This window comes from Physeter macrocephalus, chromosome 14, assembly GCF_002837175.3.
Source record: "Physeter macrocephalus isolate SW-GA chromosome 14, ASM283717v5, whole genome shotgun sequence".
NCBI classification, from domain to species: domain Eukaryota; kingdom Metazoa; phylum Chordata; class Mammalia; order Artiodactyla; family Physeteridae; genus Physeter; species Physeter macrocephalus.
The window spans coordinates 52,541-73,764 of NC_041227.1; the positions used below are offsets into that span (position 1 = coordinate 52,541).

General features: G+C 60.8%; 1 protein-coding gene across 1 annotated transcript in view; it reads right to left on the minus strand.

Annotated features, from left to right (window-relative positions):
* Positions 1–8,697: 8,697 nt before the first annotated feature.
* MYT1 (myelin transcription factor 1) overlaps positions 8,698–21,224 on the minus strand; it is a 43,550-nt gene continuing 31,023 nt past the window's right edge. Inside the window, exons 16-22 of the mRNA XM_007103945.2 lie at positions 16,979–17,041; positions 16,565–16,648; positions 12,775–12,996; positions 12,144–12,235; positions 11,472–11,575; positions 9,177–9,320; positions 8,698–8,838 (exon numbers count right to left, since the gene is read on the minus strand). Coding sequence (XP_007104007.1) covers positions 8,698–8,838; positions 9,177–9,320; positions 11,472–11,575; positions 12,144–12,235; positions 12,775–12,996; positions 16,565–16,648; positions 16,979–17,041 — 850 coding nt within the window. The remainder of the gene's footprint in view (positions 8,839–9,176; positions 9,321–11,471; positions 11,576–12,143; positions 12,236–12,774; positions 12,997–16,564; positions 16,649–16,978; positions 17,042–21,224) is intronic.

A 21,224-nucleotide genomic window follows, 5' to 3' on the forward strand; every position in this document is an offset into this window, starting at 1 on the left:
CTGGCTAATACAGGGTCCTGACACAGAAGTGGTGCCAGATCAGGGTCCAGAGGTCTGTCTACAGGACACCTGGGGTGGAAGCGCCCTGAGGGGCTGACATCCGCATTTCTTAGGGTGCCGTTCCCAGGATTCGAGGGGCCCCTCCCCCTTAGCCAGCTCTCACTGTGTTACGTGACTTTTGAGAGGGAAAGCTTGAGCGGAGAGCGTGAGCGGGTAGCAGCCTTAGAGACGCGGGGCCAGCCTGGGAAGAGCAAACTCCAGAAGCTCTGGCTGCAGCTGTCGGTGGACAAGACCAGTTGTTAGTGCAGTGGCAGCAGCAGTGGTATTCACCCTGCGGGCACCAGGTGGGTGGCCGTTAGACTTTGCAGACAGGAGTGCCCTGGGGGGCGCCTCCAAACCCAGGACTTAGCTGGCAGCTGTGGTCAGACATCAGGTGTCTGGGAACCCACCAGGGGCAGATCTTGGAGCCAGGAGTGGTGGCTGGTGCTGATGGGGGGGGTGCAAGAAGGAGAAGCGGGCTAGAGGGCGTCCCCAGAGTGTCAGGGGTGGTATGCGGCCCGGGGCCTGGGCTCCCGCTGGCTTTCTCCCACTCTCCTTCAGCAGCATGTGCTGTGGACCCCTTTACAGAGAAGGAAACTGAGGCACAGAGGCTGGAAGTGTCCTGCCCCAGGTTCCCAGGTATGAGACGGGCCTGGACTCAAACCAGAGAGCTGACACCTGTGCTAACGCGTCGGAAACCAGGAGCCGCCACGAGGGGCATCTCGTCCCGCACTCCTAACTCAGGTCCGTGCGCTTCTCCTCACCACTGTCCAGACATGCTTCCTGGGCCCTCCTCCACCCCTACAAATGCCCCACCCTGCTGAGCACGAGTTCTGTGCTTCGCTGCCCACGGCCACACCCGTCTGACCCTCAGCCTCCGCCAGAGCAGCGTGGGGGCTCCAGGGGCCACTCCATTTAAAGGCTTTAGGTGACTGAACGATGTCTGAAGACCGCCAGTCCCGACCCCGGGCTCCAGCGCGCAGGGCAGCGGCAGCATCCCCTCCCCCACACCGCTGGCCACCCAGGGGCGCATAAACCTGCTGGAGGTGCCCTAGGGCCCCTCCAGCATGAGTGCGGGGCGGGGGTGTGGATGGCCGCTGGGGCAGAGCTCTGTGGACGGGGGCGAGCCTTGAGGCCTGGAGCAGATCACCACCACCGTGAACCCCTCTCACACATGCCTCTGGGCTGGCTTCCCGGGGACATGCGATGGCAGGCGTGCGGCGTCCAGATGCCTCAGGGCAGCCGGGTCCTCACCGCAGGGCACGCACGTGTCTCAGCGCGTCTGCCCCCTGAACTGATGAGGAAACTGCTGCACGGAGGGCCGACCTGCCCAGGGCCTGGCCCGCTCTGAGCGCTGTATTCACAGCACACGTGGCGATGTGAGCCAGGAAGCACCCCTGCCGCACTAAAGGATTCGGGGCGGGCTGTGGGCCAGGGAGAGAACCCCTCCGAACACGCACACATCACTGCTCAATTTAAAGTTGTCTGGACTCTAAAAGGCCCCTAGGCTCAGCACTTTAAGAAGGAAACGCGCTTGAGGGTCTGGTCGTGATCCCAGACCCAAGCTCGGCAGGAATCGCGTGGGACAGACCTTCCCCCACCCCGGGTCAGCACGGGGGGCGAGGCCAGGAGGCGGCTGTAACCTCTGGGGACAGCATGAATGCGGAGGGGCCTCCAGGGAGGGTACGGTGTCCAGGTGGCTCCGGAATGATCGGGAAGCCTCTGGAAAACGTTGATCCCAGGGCAAGGACCACGGCTTACTCCTCTCTGCTTCTGACTGAAAATGTGTGCATCGCAGGAGACCGCCTTTAGGCGTCCAGAGACGACATCCTGGACAAGCCTGGCCGCCCTTGAGGGAAGCCCACGGCTACTCCAGTGACAGTGAACCCTCACCGGACAACTGGAGACGGGCCACTCTGACAGCAGGTCTGGCCTGCCTGGTGGCTGCCACCATCCCCAGCTCACAGTGAAGGAGGACCCTCTCCAGGAGGATCCAGAAAGAGGAGATCAGAGCATGTGGCTGATCAGTCCTCCTCCCGTCGGAGGGCCTGGACCGTGTGAACCTGGAAATAAAGCTGAGAAGGGAATCTCCTGGGCCCCGTGGCCCCAGACCCCTCACGTTCAGGTGGGGCCCCCTGCGGCTACGTCACCCTCTCTGTCCAAGACACGGAGGCCAGCTTCCACCTGGCCCCTCCCACACTGCACTGGGGCGTCCAGGTACCTTGGGCCACACTACAGACAAGATGATCTGCAAAGAGCCTTCTCCTCATTCTGGAAAAAAAAAGACCCAGTCTGTAATTAGCCCGAGGTGAAGGGAGACAAATATTTTCTCTTTGCAGCCACTCCTTCACGTTTTAAATCAAAGTTATTTATAAATCAGAAGCACTGATTGCTTTTCTCTCAGGAGCTTAGCCCGCTGGAAGGAGGGACCAGAGCTCCTCTGGAGTTCACCGTGGAGCCACCTGCCGGGAAGGGTTAGGCTCAGGGTCTCTCCCTTGACGGTCCAAGCAGGTCCGGGGACTTCTTAACTCCTGGGGCGCCTGCCAGGCGTGACTCCCCCCGCCCCCCGGGGGCTGCTCCTAGCCGAGGTGTCCAGGGGCACAGCTGGGTCCTCCTAATTCACAGCCAGGGCCCTGGGCCCACCTCCTGCCCCGTGCAGCCACCCCTCTCCCCACTCTGGCCTGATCTAGGGGGCACCCTGCTCAGCCTTCCTGTGGCAGGTGGGACATCCAAGTGGAGACCCAGAAGGTGCTGGAACTGGGAAAGGCAGGCCTGGGGAACAGTGTGGGCATTCTCTGCACGTGGCACACTCTTGTAGGGTTGGTGAGAAAGGGAGGGGCGAGGCCAGGAGGAGACCCCGGGGCAGCTTCTGCGGGGCGCGGGGCGGACAGGCTGGAGGAGGGCACAGAGGGTGGGGGACGGAGGGAGCCACGAAAGGCGCTGGAAGGGTAGAGGCCAGGCTTCAGTGGCCCGCACACCCTAGACACGAGGGGACAGGGAGAGGGGCAAGGCTAGCAGGGGCGGGGTCCGGGGGGCCGGAAGGGACCGCAGGGGCCTGTCCCTAGGGTCAGTTGCCAGCACTGGCGGTGTGCCCACAATCGTGGATCCCCTGGCACCCCTGTGTGTTTTAACCTGACGGGCACTTGGCTGAGGTGGGGGCTGGGGTTCTCTCGGAGAAGCCACCTCCTGTTTCAAGGAGGAGCAAAGAGAAAGGCAGCGCCGATAACACCTGCAGACCCGTATGGCCCAGGGTTAGGAAACCCTCCACACCCGCAGCTGTAACAGCCTCTACGGAGCCATGAGCCTTAGGGGTGCAGCGGTTAAGGGGAAAGTCTCTCCTGCAATCGTGGGGTGGCGTCAACACAGCCTCCACACACAGCCCGATGCTCGCCCCCTTGGGGCGTTACCTGCGGGTCCAGGTAAGGAGGGCAGGTAGACACGCCTATCTACATTGGCACCCTCTCAAAACCTGGCTAAAGTGACAGTTTTTAAGGTATAAACTGGCGGGCAGCAAACACGTGAGCGGACGCTCAGCATGACTCATCATGAGAGAAATGCAAATCAAAACCACAATGAGGTGTCACCTCACACCGGTCAGAATGGCCATCATCAGAAAATCTACAAACAACAAATGCTGGAGAGGGTGTGGAGAAAAGGGAACCCTCTCGCACTGCTGGTGGGAATGTAAATGGATACCCCCACTATGGAGAACAGTATGGAGGTTCCTTAAAAAACTACAAATAGAACTACCATACGACCCCGCGATCCCACTACTGGGCATCTACCCTGAGAAAACCATAATTCAAAGAGGGTCATGTACCACAATGTTCACTGCAGCTCTATTTACGATAGCCAGGACGTGGAAGCAACCTAAGTGTCCATCGACAGATGAATGGATAAAGAAGATGTGGCACATCTATACAATGGTATAATACCATGAAAAGGAACGAAACTGAGTTATTTGTAGTGAGGTGGATGGACCTAGAGACTGTCATACAGAGTGAAGTAAGTCAGAAAGAGAAAAACAAATACCGTATGCCAACACATGTATATGGAATCAAAAAATATATATCGTTCTGAAGAACCCAGGGGCAGGACAGGAATAAAGACGCAGACGTAGAGAATGGACTTGAGGACACGGGGAGGGGGAAGGGTAAGCTGGGACGACGTGAGAGGGTGGCACGGACATATATACACCACCAAATGTAAATTAGACAGCCAGTGGGAAGCAGCCGCGTGGCACAGGGAGATCAGCTCGGTGCTCTGCGACCTCCTAGAGGGGTGGGATGGGGAGGGTGGGAGGCAGACGCAAGAGGGAGGGGATATGGGGATATACGTATACGTATAGCCGATTCACTTTGTTATACAGCAGAAACTAACACACCGTTGTAAAGCAATTACACTCCAATAAAGATGTTTTAAAAAAAAAAAAGGTATAAACTGGCAGGAATGGGAAGATGGAAGAGGAGACAACAATGTGATTTAGAAGGCAGAAAAGACACAGCTATGCAGTGAATGGCTTAGCAGACCCCAAACCTGAATTATAGCCAGAGTGTGGGAAGCCCAGAACCAAGGCCATCCACACCTCAGAACCCGGGTAACTGGCAGATTCAGGTGACGCTGGAGAAGGAAGAAAGGGCCTGTGACAAAGATGGCTGGTGGCAAGTGTCTCTGAGAGCTGGGGAACGCTCCCCTCCCTCAGGATAAAGCCTTGAGTTTTATTCTCTGCAGGGTGTAAAAGAAGGGTCTGCAGGCTGGGAGAGGAGGCCTGGCCGCGGACGAGTTCCCCACACCAAAAATAAATCCTAAGAGAGCATATGCCAATGACGCCAAGACCCTCCCCCGACCCTGGACCCCAGGAGGCTGGTGGCTCAGGCAGACCCTCCAAGCAGGAGGCGGGAGTGGCTTTGGGGGGGGCGAACGGCTAAGGTCATCATCAGACTGTGGGACCATACAACCTTCTAGCGTCACGGTGATGCTGCATCTGCTTGAAGCCAGAGGGGCTGCCGTGGGGCCTCTGCTCACAGCATCACACACAGACAGCAGCAGGTGAATGCAGAGCCCCATTCAAGCCCGGGCCCGCTGACACCACAGTGCGCAAAGCCTCAGGAGCCCAGGATGTCATCGTGGATGGAAGCCGAGAGCTACTGAGGACCCAGAACCCCGAGGCCAGGCTGCCTGGTACCTCCCAGAATCCTGGAGCCGGAGAACAGTTTGGAAAACCTACAGGTCTCACGGGAGCAAAGCAGCCTCCTCAGTGCTGTGGTTCTTCAGCGTCAGGGTCCTACACGCCAGCATCCGTGCCCACGGTGCTGCCTCTCCAGGAAGCCCCCTCTCCTCCAATCCACCTGCCGCAGCCGGCACACGGCCTCTGAGAGGTCTTCCGAGATCCCACGCTCCAGGGCCACGCCCTCGGCCCACCCGGCCAGCCACGGGCCTGAGCAGCCCTGAGGGCAAGGCTGAGTCCATCTTTGCTGGAGCCCAGGCCCAGGGCCAGTCCAGGGCTGGTTTGGAACTGACCTCTCCCCAGGCTGTCCTTCCGCCATGGCCCACCTGTCCCCCAAACGTGCACAGAGGGCTTCGCTGAGATGCGGCTCGCGGAGGGAGCCTCTGGCCCGCCCCTGCCCCCACCCTCCACAGCCCCTCTGTCCCCCCCACATCTGCACACTCACCTGCTCTTGAGGCTGACCTCTGGGGCCCTCTTCCCAGCCGTGTCGTCTTTGTGGTTCTTTGGACCAACCAGGTTCTGCAGAGCCCACCGGCAGAGCTTACCGCGACGAAGCCAGCTAGAGACCTGCGTGGCAAGTGCGCCTGCACCCGACAGTCACCTCCACGGGCACCAGTGCTTCTCACGTTGCTGGAGCCCTTGGAAATCTGTGCTGAGGCCGTGCCGTGTGGCGCTGGGGAGAGGCTCTGGCTGAACTGGCGCCAGGTGGGGGGGCGGTAAGCTGGCTCCCCCGAAGCACAACGTTTCAGAGTCAGGAGGCTGAGAGGCCCGCTAAACCCTCGGCAGGGAGCGGGCAAGGCCCTGGGAGAGGGTGCGAGCAGGATGTCACACGTGGGACGGACACGGCCCCTCCGCCCGTTCTTCCACAGTCCTGGCCTCTGCTCGTCTCCTGCCAACTCTCATGCCTCCAGAGTGCTGTCACCCCAGCATCTGCGTGCTGACACAGATGAGTACCAACCCAGACCACTGGTCCCCCGTGCCCCCCGGGGAGCCCCTCCTCAAGGCTGCACAGGTTCCATGCGCTGCCACGTGCTCTGGTCCCCACAGCCAGCAGCTGGAGCCCTCCAGACCCTCAACTGTCCAGCTGGGACAGGTCTTGGAAGAGAGGCCCAGAATTCCTAAGAATCTCCCTTCGTTCTCAATTCGGGTGGGAGCTCCAGTTTGCCCTCAAGGGCCAGATTCCCAGTGAGGTCAAACTGTGTTGAGAGTTCAGGTTGAATGTGACCAGAAGCCCCAAACCTAAGTCTTACCTGGCAGAGCCCCACCTGACACAAAAGGGTAAAACAGTGAGGAGCCACTATAGCCGTTGCCGCCTGCAGGTACGGCTGCATCCAGGAGCTCTGTCTGCCTCCCCCTCCCACCTCCACCTTTCTCTCTCCCCCTCCCAGCTCTGCCTCCCTCCTAAACGTCCAAACTCCCTCCTCTGCAGACGGCTCCCTCCCGCAGCCAGGAGAGGTGGCCTGGGGCAGTCCCCATTTCACACCCCGAGTCTAGCAACCCCAGCAGGAAGACTTCTTCTGACCCTAAGAGAAAACTCTGATTTACACAGGCAGGTCTGTGACTCAAACCTTGGCGGGGGGAGGGCGGTTCCACAAAGGAGACGTGGGTTCCACGTGTAGCATCAAAAGGAGAGGCCTGAGATGGGAGAGCCCACCCACCACCCACTCCCAGGAAGGTGACCCCTAGAGCTCTCGGGACAGAGACGGCACCCTCACCAGACACAGCTCCCACTCAGTCAGAGTGGACTTTTATTAGGAAATCACCCTGCAGACACACTGAGAAGTGCTGTGCTGTGGGTTCAACGTTTCCTGAGGAAGGAGAATCACAGTATCAGAGCTGTCAGAGGGACGGGAACCTAGAGCGGGCAGCTGCTCAGGGCGGCCTGCGGCCAGCACCCCTCACAGCGACAGGACTCAGCCATCAAGAACCGGCACACAGACGCGACACAAGAAACACGCCAGAGCACACACATCTGCACTACGCTTAAATAAACAATAAATACAGAATTCCATTTGCTGCCGTCCGCGCCTGAAACAAAAGGAGCCAAAAGGGATGAAGAAAACCAAAAAGTCGTTCTTTCCATTGGACCGAGGGGGAAATATCCCCAAATTATCAAAATGCCTGTTACAAAATACTCTTTTAAAATTCCATTATTAAAAGAATAAATAACAAAATATATAAAAAATAACTCAGTTGCATTAAAATCATAACTAGAAGTTATAGCAAGATTTTTTTGTGTGGCCTATCTCATAGTGAAATCGTTAATTTCGCTTTGATTTCATTTATTTCCCTCTCAGTGTGTCCTAGTGTGGGGTCTAGGTAAAATAGTATAAAATTAATAAATAAAAATGTTAAATAAATAGCAAACGTTAACATAAGAGGTTGTGAATATAAATACTTACACTTTGACAAAATTAAATAATTTACAGAATAATCAAACTAACTACTTTCTTATTTCTTCCAGGAAGGGCAATTTCTCTACTTTTAAATACTAACTTGGAATCGCAGTCACCGTTGATTTGGACTCTATTTACATGTCAGGAGCATTGTGTTTTTAACACATTAAATCAAAATTTACCTTCTTTCGAATCTCGAATGGATCTAAAAAGAAGTGACACCTTGGTGGTCTCTAGTTAGGAATTTATCCCCTGACCTGGCTGACACTGTCCGCACCTCGGTAAAGCTCAGCCATGACCCGGGTGACGGGCGGGTCACGGGCCACGTGGGCACACGGAGAGCCAGAGGCCCTGGCCTTGACCCCGACGTGGGTCTAAAGGCCGCAGCCTCGAGGGAGCCAAACCCCGAGCACAGGGTCTGCAGGCTCGGCCGGGGGTGCTTCCATGTGGAGCTGGCACTGTCTTTCAGGGGGTCCCGGGCCAGCTTCCTCGAGGCCTACTCCTAACCTACCCTCTGGAACGCTGCTCTCTTCCACCCTTAACGTAAAAACTGAATTAAAGGACAACAGGAAACACACTCGCCACGCGGCCTCGCCGCGCAGGCGCACCGGCCGCTCCAGGCTGACTCGTCACACGCACCACAGCCCGGCCGGGCTGCCCTCTCGGCCTTGACAGACAAAGGAGTACTGTGGCTGCAGCTCCAAAACTTCCCTGAGAACCTTGTCCTTGAGTTTCCCCTGGAGACTTCGAGCTTTCAGAAGCAAAAATAAATCACCTTGTAATACTTCACGCCCCGCACTCGTGTGGAGAGGTCAAGGCCTCTGGCCCGGCGAGCGCGTCGCATGGAGGGAGACACGGATCTCCAGGCACCCCTCTGGGTAAACCCCCCCGAGGCCGCCCTGGGCTGCCAACTAGAAGTCACTGTGAGTTGGGAATCTCCACTGGGAGGGCAGGGCAAGGGAGGTAAAAGATGGAGGCAAGTCGGGGTACCCCAGGTGCCCCGGATCAGCACGATGGCTCCTCAAACGAGGAGGACTAGACCTGGATGCCCCTCACGGCCTGCTTGATGCTCTCGAGGAGGTCCTTGTTCTCGGGGTTCTGGTAGCACTCCTGGTTGGAGTACATGTCGGTGAGGGTGCTTACATAGGCATCAAAATTCTGTTCGCATATTGGCTCCTAGAGAACAGAACCAGTTTAGCGAGGCCCATCCGTGCAGGGGGCCCCGGGGTTTCCAGAAGCAAGGGAAATCGATGGGGGAAATCTCGGACCCACATGCCCACGCCGCCAGAGACAAGCCCGTGGACCCACCGCGGGCGGCACTCGGGCCGAGACAACCACGGCACGGGCTGCTCAGGACGCTACGGCCAGCGTGGCCAGCCGTCTGCCCAGGCAGAATCCCCAGGTCGGGGCCCTCCCAGCAAGACCCCAGGGGCAGAGGGGTGCCAGCCCTCCCGGGAGCCCCAGGACGTGGCTGCCAGCTCAGCCGTGGTGGCCACAGGGCCGCTGCTACTGACCATGTGCGGAAGGCGGATGTTGGCAAGACTTCGGATGAGGGCCTGGCTCAGGCCGGACAGCTCCAGAAACAGCGCTTCATTCTGCTCCTCAATGAGCTTGTTCTCCTCCTCGATGTTCTTCAGGCTCTTCTCCATGGACGAGATCTGCGCCAGACACAGACGGGAGCTGCCTTCCGACGCGCCCCCCGGGAGCGCGCGGGGCGTGCCCGCCGGGCCGCGCCTCACGACCCTCTGCGGGAGGGTGCAGAGGCAGGGGCCCTGCCACGGGCGAGGACCGGCAGCACCCTGGTCCCTGGGTGGAGGAGGGGATGCGGTGACTGAGCCAGGGCGGGGGTGCCACGGCTTTTTGTGCCCCATCTGTCCAACGGGGTGGAGAGGAGCACAGACGGAGGCACCTGGGCTCAAGGCCCAGCCTGCTACTAGCTTCCTGTTCTTCCTCCTCTCTGGGAGGGACACTGTACACACCTCGTGGGGTGTCCGCCTGCCTTTGGGTTTCCCCCACCGGAAAGGCCAGCCAAGTGCCTTATTAAAGCTGTGAAGGCAAGCAAAGCAGGCCGCTGCAGCTCTCTGCAACTCACGGCTGAGCGGAACCAGCCGAGGATCCCCCCAGCACACCGGAGAGCATCCTGGGATTTCCGGCACAAACGCTTCTCCTTCTCTGGACCCAGCAGGGCACTAGGAGGGAGCCTGGAAGTTCTCCCAGGGGCTCTAAGTGTTCCACGTGGAACAGCAGAGGACGGTGACGACAGGGCTGACGGCCATGGGCAGCCTCGCCTGCTCTAGGTGCCACAGGCACCACGTGAGTCTCAGGGTGAGCAGGATCCTGCGCAGAGGGTCACCACCCTGTGGGGAAGGTGGGCGAGAAGCCCAGCCCGGGGCCTGGCCCAGAGGAGACGTGCTTGGGAGGGCGGCCCCCAGCCTCACTGCGTCTCAAAGGAGCCTCAGGGCACAGGCAAGCTCATGCAGCGCGTATGACACACCAAGCCGTCCCTCAGGGGCAGGGCGGCGCGCTGCCTTTTAGGAGGCTACGGTCCTGTGACCTGCGGCTGAGGAACATCTCTCTCTCATCACCGGGTGACAAGCCTTTGGCTTTAAAAGTTTTGAGTAGGGGTCTGGAGCCTGCCTTCTCTGCCTGAGCCCTCCTGCGGAGCACACAGCTCAAGACTCCCTGGACGGGAACGGGGACTCCAAGTCCTTCCAGAAGGGCGATAATAATAATAATTATTACTGAATAATCTGTCTATCAATAGGTGGGCATCGGCAAATAAAGAGAAATCAGAGGTGCTTCCCAAAGGGTGTTGACACTGGGAGAGCCCTTGGACTTTGAGAAGGAAAGGAGCAGGGAGGTATGGGGGGAACAGCCACCCAGCGGGGTGTCTCGGTCCCCGGAGACAGCCCCTGCACCCCTCCTCTGCTTCCACTGCCTGTGTACGTGGAGAAGATGCTGCACAGCCGGACAAAAATCCCTCCTGATCCTCACGGGCTGATGCTATTTTTACACCAGCTTCTGGGTGACAGGAGGTCAGCGTCAAAGCCCGTCTGCCAGGGGAAGGAGGGGCGGCAAAGGTCACGTGGACTCCAGCATCTCACACGTCCCATCCGTCCCCTCCGCCCTCCAGTTCCGCAGGGCCAGGTCACCTCCTTGTCCTTGGGGACGTGGCTGCGTGCGGCCTCCCCTTCTGTGCCCCTAGCTCTGCTCCGGCCCCGACTCAGCAGCCAAGGGAAGGGCATGGTCTTCTTTTCAAAATAGACCATCACCGTTCTTTGTGGGTTTTGTTCTCTTTTTTTGGTCCGGTTGCAAATGTTCGTTTTGGGGAAATCAGAGAGATAGGACGCAGACACCTAAAGTAACGTGTAACCCCGTCCCTCAGCGCAGCAGCTCTTTCTGGGTCGGACACCGCGCTAATGGCTTTCCTCGTAGAAATGCATTCACCTGACAACAAACGAATGCAGTAGAGTCTCTTACTATCTCCTCTCTGCCCGGGAGGACATCCAGGTACGGGTCAGAGAAGAGGTCCACAAGGTCACTGAGCCAGTCTGCGGCACTGCTGGGCTGGAACCCCGCTCCAGCCGGGCTCCGAGGAGCCACACTGTGGCCCTGCTCCCCCTACGCAGCGGGGCGGACGGCCTCCAGCACCTCAGGACTCCTGGCGCCGCCGAGCAGGGCGCACGCTGAGCAGAACCCTGGCAGGGCGCTGGGCTCCCCCCACGCTCCCCGGAAGAGCGGGCCGAGGACGGGAAGGCCGTCCTTGGGTTGGGAGGGCGGGGCGGGGGCAGCTAGGCAGCAGCACCCACCTGGGACTGCAGCTGCACCATGGCGGCCTCCATCTCGGAGTTGGACTCGTTCAGGTCGCGGATCTCCTGGTTCAGCTGCTTGATCTCCTCGTCGCTGTCCAGCACTGCCCCAGAGAGAAACCTCGGTCGCGGCTCCCGCACGTGGGGGTCAGCCGAGGCCTGGTTTCTAGACGGGGCCCAGGGGTCCCCCTCCCGGGCAGAGGCCCTGGCTCGCGGCCCGCATCTCAGGCTGGGAAAGGTGGCCCTCGGGACTAGTAGAGACGTGTGTCAGCTGTTTGCCTCCCGGCCCCGGGTCTTGCTGGCAAAAGAGACGCCTCTTGGGCAAGTGCTAATTGCTGAGATAAAAAGGGAAGTTTTTCCAGATGGTGCCGATTTCCTCAGCTTCCCTGGTCAGGGAGCCTGAGTGAGTTCACAGGCCCCCACTGTGGCTTCCAGAGCCGCCAGCAGGGCTCACCAACCCCCGGGTCAGAGCCGTAACGGCCACGCCAGGGCACAGGGCAGCCGGAGGCTCTGAGCCGAGGCCAGGAGGACCAGCGGCTCAGCTCAAGAGCCCCGTGCCCACCGCGACTCGCTCCAGGGCGGCTTTGCTTCCCCGACCCACTTCCGGCCGGTGCCACCCGCCCACTCTGGCTGTGAAGACCACGTGCGGGGGTTGCAGGAGGGCAGCCTTACCATCACTCGTCTTGAACTTCGTGCCGAGAACCTCATCCCCTGAGACTTTCCCCTTCTTTCCAGCAAAGGTCGCTCGGGGACAGCCAGACAAGCTGGAGGCAAAGGTCACACGTGAAAAGCCAGTCCACGCTCACGCACCATGGGCCAGTCTGACGTCACGAGTCACCGTGAGCGCTGGCGGCCTGGTCGCTCGTCCCCGGTGCCCCTGGCTCCCTCAATCCGCAGCAGCCCAGGCCATTCCCAGCTCAAGCCACTGCCCTGAAGTCCGGCCCCTCGGACGGCTCGGGGCAAGCGCCACACCACCTTCTCAGAAAGGACTCCCTACCCCCTCCCTGCTGCTATCTCCCCCGCGTGTGTACCACCCTTCACCAAACTAGGTATTGAACTTATGTGCTGGTTTGCAGGGAGGGCTGGATGTCCTCTTGTTCTATCTGCAGAGACCGATATTTGATGGGCTTTCAGTAATGGCTTGTGGACTGAATGGGCTACCAGTTTGGGTCTTACTTTTTCCTCGAGAAACTACCATCTACACCTGAGCCCTGGTCTGGCCCTCCCTGGGAGCCTCGCCCACAGCCCCGCAGCTGGGGCCCTCCCGGGTGACGGAGGGGCAGAGGGCGGCTGGGAGAGTCACCTCCTGTGGGTAAGGAAGCTCCCGTTGGCGTGGCCGGAGCCGTCGCAGCCTGGCGTGGGGCAGGTGGGCCCCTCGTTCTTCAGGGGCTTCCAGGAGGAGGATGAGCCATTGAGGGAGCCCTCTTTCTGCCTTCGGGCGGCCAGAGGGCAGCCCGACGCACTTCTGTGAGAGGCGTATTTGCCGCTGATGTGACCAAGCCCCACGCAGCCTGGAACTGGGCACCTGGGCACAAAGAGGTCAGAGGTGAGCCCCGGGCGCCGGAGCCCAGAGACCGCCCCCCCCACCCCGGGCCAGACCCTAAGACACGCCGGGGTCTCCTGGATGAACTCCAGGCCTTGGAGCAAGAGAAGGACCTGGGCCTCCCCAGCACAGGGCTCGTGCCCCCGCTCCAGCCTGGCCTCACACCTCTGCACAGCTGGGGGGTCAGCAGCCGCCTTCTCGCCCCGTCCCTCAGCAGCGGTGACCCCCGGGGCCTGCGGCTGGCTCTCGGTGGCCTCCCGGTCCACAGCTGGACCCTGTGGCCAGCACCATTTCTGTATCACCCCAGAGGCCACTAGCCGGGAGCCTGTCCTGGGCACTAGCCGTTTGTCACCGCTTTCTACGTGCCACAGACCCCGCAAGCACGGAGGATCCAGTTCACGGAGAGCTCGCTGGGCTGCAGACACGTCAGAGGCAGGGAGCCCCTGGGGGGCGGCAGGGCTGGGGGACAGCGTGCTGCCTGGTGGCCCGCAAATTCGGACTCGTCTCACAGGCGGCCTCCTCAGCCGGGCCCGTCCTCATACGTCCCGTCCCGCCTCTCACTCCCTTCCTACTCATACCAGCCGCGTGGGCCCTAACGTGGGCTGTCCACCGGGCCGGCCCGAGGTCACCTTCGCCGCCGATCTGGGGCGGCGTCACTGCCAGGGGCCCCTGCAGGGGACTTGGGGAGGGTCCCTCCTATGTCCACCGCCAAACCTGGACGCCTCCCAACTGTGGGGTCCCAGGGGCACCGCCGGGCCCGGCCCTCGGAGGTACCTGTGAGGTACCTGACGTTACAAGATCAAAAGGCCAAGTGAGAGGCAGCTCTTCAAGTCACCGCACGCCGCTGAATCTAAGCGCTTTTTTCCCACTCTCTTTGCGAAACCCTCGCCCTCTCCTCGGGAGGGACTGCTGGTGCTTCCCGGTGATTGCCTTCATGGTGAGGGTTTCAGATATGTCACCGATGACACTGCTAGTCTTTCCCTCCACACCCCAGGTCTAAATCTTCAGAGCTGTCAGGTGACCTCACGTTAAGACATGTGGCGGGCTTCCCTGGTGGCGCAGTGGTTGCGCGTCCGCCTGCCGATGCAGGGGAACCGGGTCCCAGGGGCACCGCCGGGCCCGGCCCTCGGAGGTACCTGTGAGGTACCTGACGTTACAAGATCAAAAGGCCAAGTGAGAGGCAGCTCTTCAAGTCACCGCACGCCGCTGAATCTAAGCGCTTTTTTCCCACTCTCTTTGCGAAACCCTCGCCCTCTCCTCGGGAGGGACTGCTGGTGCTTCCCGGTGATTGCCTTCATGGTGAGGGTTTCAGATATGTCACCGATGACACTGCTAGTCTTTCCCTCCACACCCCAGGTCTAAATCTTCAGAGCTGTCAGGTGACCTCACGTTAAGACGTGTGGCACACCCAGGGGACCCCCGGTCAGAGGCACATCTCTTTGGTCAGGTGCCAGGGCGGCCGGGGGCCGCCGAGGCCTCTCCACGGGCAATGGGTATACAGCTCCTGACCCGCCACGCTGGAACCTCCATGGACTTTCCTTCTTTTCTTTGATTGGGGTACAAGCTGTTTTACAATGTTGTGTTAGTTTCTACTGTACAGCGAGCGAAGTGGAGCTCCTGTAGAGCAGGTTCTCGTTAGTTGTCTACTTTACCCGCATTAGCGCGTACGTGTCAATCCCAGTCTCCCGAGTCACTCACCCGCCACCTCCCCAGACTGTCTAGGTCAGTTCTTCAGCCGTGGCCGAAGGGATTTACTGCAACGTGCTGACCGGCTCACACGCTGCAGACACGAGACGCCTAAGAGGGAGCCCTTCCTCTACGGGTCCCTCCGCAGCCGCACCAGGGCCCGCCGACCAAGTCACGCCACGCGGCAGGGCCTGGCGCACCGACTGAGGTTTCTGCGGCCACCTGCCCTCGTCTAAGATGCTCGTCAGTTATAAATACGGTTAGTCCATGGCTCGGGAGGAGATCCTATAAAACGGGGGGGGCTAAGTGGGCGGCCCCCTCTCCTTGCCATGGAGCCATCAGAAACTTCATCCGTCCTGTAAATGCTGAACTGTTTCTACAAGTCACATTCTCCACTTGGCTGCAAAATCTTGTCGTTTGTTTTCAAAGCAAAGTTGACAGCACATCAGGAAAAGGCAAACCATTTTTCCCCGTTAACTTGAAAAACGCTGCTCTTGACTTTAATCATTTGCAAATGCAGCACAATTCATTTATCACCCCTACCAGCAGGATCCTTGCTAAACCCCTAACAGCAACGCGCTTGTATGATCACAGGCAAATTCCTAGGTTCTCAGAAGAAAAAAGATTCTTTACCCACCCTCTCACTTAGTAGGCAGCATTCACAATACCAACAACCATGTACTTCGCATTTCTGATTTAGCATTCATTACAGTTTTACTGTATAAATTAAATAAACAAGCCACTGCCTTATTACAGCAAACAGCCGGTGGGGCTGTCCCCTTTGAAGGGCGTAGTGCTGGTCAAGTTGGCCCCTCCTCTGCGGCCGAGCAGATGTTCGGGCGGCCGAGCAGCTGGGGTGAGCTCCCAGGAGCGTCGGAACCTCGGGCCAGGTTGATCCCCTCGACAGAGGTGAGTGTCCAGCTGTTCCTGGTCCGCAGGGAACACAGTCGGGGCAGACCTGCTTCCCGTGGAACTGCGTGCCCTGCCCCAGCCAAGCCACCCGAGCTCCTGGGCCACCAGGCAGCCAGAGCCATTCTCTTCCAGACCTCACCCGCCTGGGGGCACCCACTGCCTGCTCTACCTGGTGTCAGCTCTGAAAGTCCTGGGCAGATTGGGAGGTGGGTCACCCTGTCTGCACCTGTGGCACAGCCTCGCCCCCACCTGCAAGTGGGGAGCTCGGGGGGTCCCTCCTGGAAGGATCAGTTGTCAGCGATACCAGCCCCCACCAGGCGGGTCGGGGTCCGGGTCAGGGCTCATGACGCGTCAGGCACCCCCAGCGAGAAGGTCAGTAGAGGGTTTCAGCACTCGGAGCACTTAAGGCCCAGGATGTCCTCCCTCCTCCCCACAGGACTGTTGAGGTCCCAGTTCAAGGTGACCCTCCCGGGCTCCCTCACTGCACATCCGCTCCCTTCAGAGGTGCGGGAGCGCGCACACAGGATTCAAAGACTCGCTGTCTTTCTAAGCACCCCCTCCTCCTTGACTCTTGCACCTGACCTTTCCCGCCAGGCCAGGAGCCATGCAGACCGCGATGCCCGTGAGTGCCTGGGGCTGCCAGGCCCGGAGGTCCGTGCCCACGTGCCCAGGCGCGCGGGCAGCAGGGCACTCTGCCTCTCCCGGCCCGTCAAACACCGCAAACCCGAGAAGCCCAGACAGGAGCCAGCGCACGCAGGGGCCCTCGACACAAGGCACGCGGCTCCCGCCTGCGAGGGCGTCCCCGCGCGCGGTATGAGCGCGTCTGTAAAAATGGGCACTGTCACAGCTCTGTTAATGCAAACGGAATCTACAAGGAGCTTTTAAAATGATAAAATACAGGAAAACCCCAAGTCTGCACAGCAGCCAAGAGACCAGCGGGACCCGGACTCACTTCATCATCTCAGGGTCTTCCTTGTCATCCTTCGCGGGTGTAGCCTTGGCTCCACTCTTCTTGGCACGAGGGCAGCCTGACAAGCTGGTGTTGAAAGAGGAAACAATGCCACAGTGGTCCAAGGACAGCAAAGTCTCACACCGCCCTGCCTCACCCCTCCCCTTAAGCTCTGTGACAGCAGCCCCGGCGGGTCCCGGCAGCAGGGCCACGCGCAGGAAGCGGCGCCGTGAGCCCCCAGCTCCGGTCAGAGGGCGCCCTGATCGGGCTCTGGGGACACTGGCAGTTCTGACGAAAGGGACGAAACCGTCTCCGGATGCAGCAACGTTAACGTCTTACTTGGAGCCTGGAACTTCGCCTGGGGAGGAAACCGTCCCCACCCGCCCCGGCCCGGCACCCGGCGCACGGCAGGCTCACCTCCGGTGCGATGCATAGTTCCCCGTTATGTGGCCGGAGCCGTCGCAGCCGGGCGTGGGGCACCTGCGGAGGAGAGCAGAGCTTGGACCAGAGCCGCGGAAGTCACTCGGCCACAGAAGGTGCCTCTGTACTCAGCGCCCTACAAGTCCACCCACTAAGGTCCCACGAACGGCCACGCGTGTCCCGGCCGGCCTGCTGCCGCGACCTCCGGGCCTCAGAGCTTGGCCACCCACTCTCCCCAAGGGGGCCCAGGAGGGCGGAGAGGAGAGCACGCTTCCACTGCGGGACGATGGGCTCCTGACTCAGCCTCCTGCGGAGGCCTAGGCTGGACTAGAAGGTTCCAGAACACATGCGGGCCTTTAAACAAGCGCTCAGGATGCAAACCTCACACCTAGGACCGGTTCATCCTCCTTGTTGCTGGAGGAAGGCGGCCTATTCTCACCGAGGGCTGCCGCCGTCGCGAGCACGAGCGGGCAGCGCTGAGGACCTGAGACGTGCCACCCCCAGAAGCGGCGACGTCGGGGCGTGAGTCCTACCTGGTGAGCACAGAGTTCACACGGACGCAGGCTCTCGAGGGATGGCTGATACCAGCCGAGGGGAGGCCGGGGAGGAACAAAACACAAAAGCCCAACCGTGCACACCCAGAGTGTCTGATGACCATATCACGTAGAAGGTAAAAATGCCCCTCTGATACACCAGCTTGGCCTTTCTTATTTTTTCCCTGAACGTCCACTGAAGAAAAGTGACTCCGATCCTGCTGGCGTCAGTGGGGAGAGCACCCGATCCCGCAGGCGGGTCCTCAGGAGGCCTCCTCCGGGGTGGACCCGCCGCCTGTGCCGTGCCCCGCGTGAGGGCGTGGTCGCGTCCTGTGGGACCCGGCAGGACCTTGGTGCATCTGGAGAGCCCGGCACTCACCGGGCGCTTATCTGCCATTCCTGGCTTCCTCCTCACACGGAGAGAGAACGGTGGAGCCCAGGCCACTCCTCAGCACAAACGTGCACCCAGAAGGACACGGGGCCGAGCGCCAGCCGGCGCAGGACACGGGTGGCCCGTCGATCGACAGAGGGCTCCGTCGCGCCCAGGCTCCGGCAGCGTCCGAGGCCCTTCCTTGGCATCCTCCTCCCAGACGTCAGCGGGCGACACTGCCCGCCTATCTCAGGCTGGCATGGCGACACAGAGGGGCTAGATGCCCAGGGGCCTCCTTCCCGGCCCCTCGGGCTTTCTCGGGGCCCTCGCTTCACCCCTGAGCCAAGTGGCACACCTCAGCGCCTCCCTGGCCTGGCAGCCGGCCAACGGGTCAACCTCCCTCCCGTCGGGCTTTGGGGTAACTCGGACCCCACTGAGGTGGGGACGCCTCCCGCCCGTCACGTGTGGCCACGTTCCAACCCCCACAGCCGGGGCAAAGAGGCGTTTGTGTTTTAACGGGAGCCACCCACCACCTCTGCCCAGGTGAGCATCACCCTTTCAAGTGAACCCCAGCTGCCGGGACCTCCTGCTCCGACACTCTGCGTCTCTGCGTGGCCCGCGGTCCCAGCGCGCCAGCCGCTCAAAAAGGCCCTCTGGGCCGCACCGAGGGTACCAGGGCGTCCCCCGCATGGCTCTCTGCGCTGAGGCCCAGGCCTCGCGACGCCGTCCGGAAGGACAGTGCTTCTCCTTCCTGCTCCTTCGCAGCTTCGGAACACGCAAGCTGGGCGCTGCAGGCAGCGGCCAGGACGGCGGGTCCACAGCGGTGCCAGGCCTCTGTGGCCACAAGCACAGCTCCGGTCTGTGGGTGACACGCCTGCGGGTCGCAGCCTCTGGCGGTGCCTGCGAGTGGGTCTCAGGCCTGGGGGAGGCGACTCGACGAGAACACGCACGTTGGGGCACTCCTGCTCCGGGAGGGCGGGGCAGCCCCACCCTCCTTGCTGGCCGGATGATGTAATGACTCTTCCCCAAGAGTCACGTCCACGCGAGGATGACGTCACACGGCTGGAGAAGCAGGTGTCTGCGCTGGGCGCCAGCAGCAAAGGCTACTCTTATGGCCCTGGGTAACCCCCAGGGCCAGCTCCAGGAACCACCCCCACCTTCTGTTCTGAGTGCGTTGCCTGGTCAAGATGAAGAATCCACGCAGCCTGGCGCACACCGGACGCCACCCCACCCCCGCCCCCGTCCTGTGGCTGTGCAGAGCTCCCCCATCACGCCCGTGCAGGCTGCGTGGCTGCACTCCGGACGCCCACACGTGGAGTGGGCCGCGCCGCCCAAGGCAGCCGAGTCCCCAGCTCCTGACCACACTGCGCGCGTGGACAGGAAGAACAAACGCCCTCGGAATTCGATTAAAACACAGAAAACGCATCGCCCGCAACTGTCTCTGCCAACCAGGTGTTGATGGGGGGGGGGGCCACCAAAAACGACTCATTTGCAAGGCACAGCACGAGTGCCTTTGCCCCCCGTGGACAGGTCACCTTCAGCTGGCACTGCCACGAGGCCGATCAGGGTGCCAAACCCCCAGCAAGCGGGGGGAGGAGAGGGGAGCACGGGGGAGCCGGGCCACACCCACACTGCGGCCTGGGAGAAGCAAGGAGTACGCTCCACGGAAGGACCCCTGGGGGAGAGCGGCACGTCGGCGGGAGGTAGGGAGGGATTTGTTTTCGCACAAGGAAAACTTTCCGTCGCTAACTTCCAGACGAGTCTGCGCTACGGCTCTTCACAGGCTCTCCGTCTTAGAAGGGCGCTGACCCTCCCTGTGGGCCACATTTCTGGACCCGGACCAAGTCTGCGGGTTCCTTCCAGGAGCCCTGACTAACGGCCCTGCAGGAAAAGGGCTGCTGAGGGTATGTGGTCACTTCTAGAATTCCACCACCACCCAGGCAGGCCTTCAAACTGGAAGACCATGAAAAGGGATCAGTTAGAAAAGCGAGTCGACTTGGAAAAGATAATAGGAGAAAGGACCATGAGAAAGGTGGTAAAAGAAGAGAGGAAGGAAAGCAGGAAGCGGAGGATGGGGAAGTGTTTCGAACCTACAGGACTGAGGGTCTCACTGCATTTCTGGAGCTGGACACGGGGTGAGCGAGCACATGCGTGAATCTGCCATGGTGAGCTGAGCCTCAGAACACGCAGGCGTCAAAGCCGATAGTTCCCAGAAAGACGCTTCTGGTCACGAACCCTGCCCAGCCTTGCCTGCGGGAACGGAAGGCCCCACTGGTGAAAGAGGCAACGACACGCTTCTCCTGGCTGCGAGGACCAGACAGGCTCCCCAGAGCCACAGAAATGAGGCCGGCAGGACCGGACACTCTGAGAGACCTGGAGCTTCCTGCCCCGTTTCTGAGTCAGCTCAGGTCGCTAGAAGCCTTCGGCAACCATGGCTCCTCACCTTAGAGGTACCAGAGCCCCAGTTCCTCTCTGGCCCCAGATCAGGATGAGCCGGGGAAACCCGGCCTGGATTCAGGCCCCACAGCACAGAGGCCCAGGGCGGGAGGAGCCCCCTGAGGAGGGGGCGACCTGAGGGGCCAAGAGGGGGCCCTCCTTGCACAGCCTCGGTCCAGCCTGGAAACCCAGAGCCAGCGCCCTGGGGCTTAGGGCTTAGCTCAGCTGAAGGCGCGAAGCCAAAGGCAGCACAGTCCCCAGGTCCAGCCCCCAGAGGACGCTGGGAGCCGGGAAACCTCTGCGGGGCGGGGCCTGCTCCTCGCTTGGGCAGGACCATCCAGCAGAGTGGCTGGTGCCACAGGGCGGCCCTGCCCAGATGTCAGGGGCAGGAGGGGCAGCAGAGAGAGGGCACAGCCAAAGGAAGGGGTGAGCGTGGAGGAGAGGCGCGGGGGGGTGAGGAGCCAAGACGGAAGCAGCTGGAAGGGGCTGCATGAAGAGGAAGAGCACAGAGCTTTCTCTGCCGTCACCAGCATCCAGGTCGCTTAGCAAGAGCTGCCCAGCCTGTAGCCCTCTGAGCCAAGGCGAGACTTACAAGCCAAGGCCAGTTCGGGACTTCTCCCGAATCTCCACGGCAGGAGGAAAGCGGGCCCAGACAGCCCATCAGGGGTCCCCAGGAGAGGGAGAGAACGGGCCAGGCCACCACGAGCCAGAGGCAGGTCCTACCCCTGCTTGGCCCTCCTGGCCCTCGGCCCTCAGAGGGGAGCACAGGAGCCTGTAGCGGCCCCGGGCCCAGGCAGACAGCGCGCTCAGAGCAGGGAGATACGGGCAGACGGCGTGCTCAGAGCAGGGAGATACGGGCAGCGGTGGAGCTCAGAGCAGGGAGATACGGACAGACGGCGTGCTC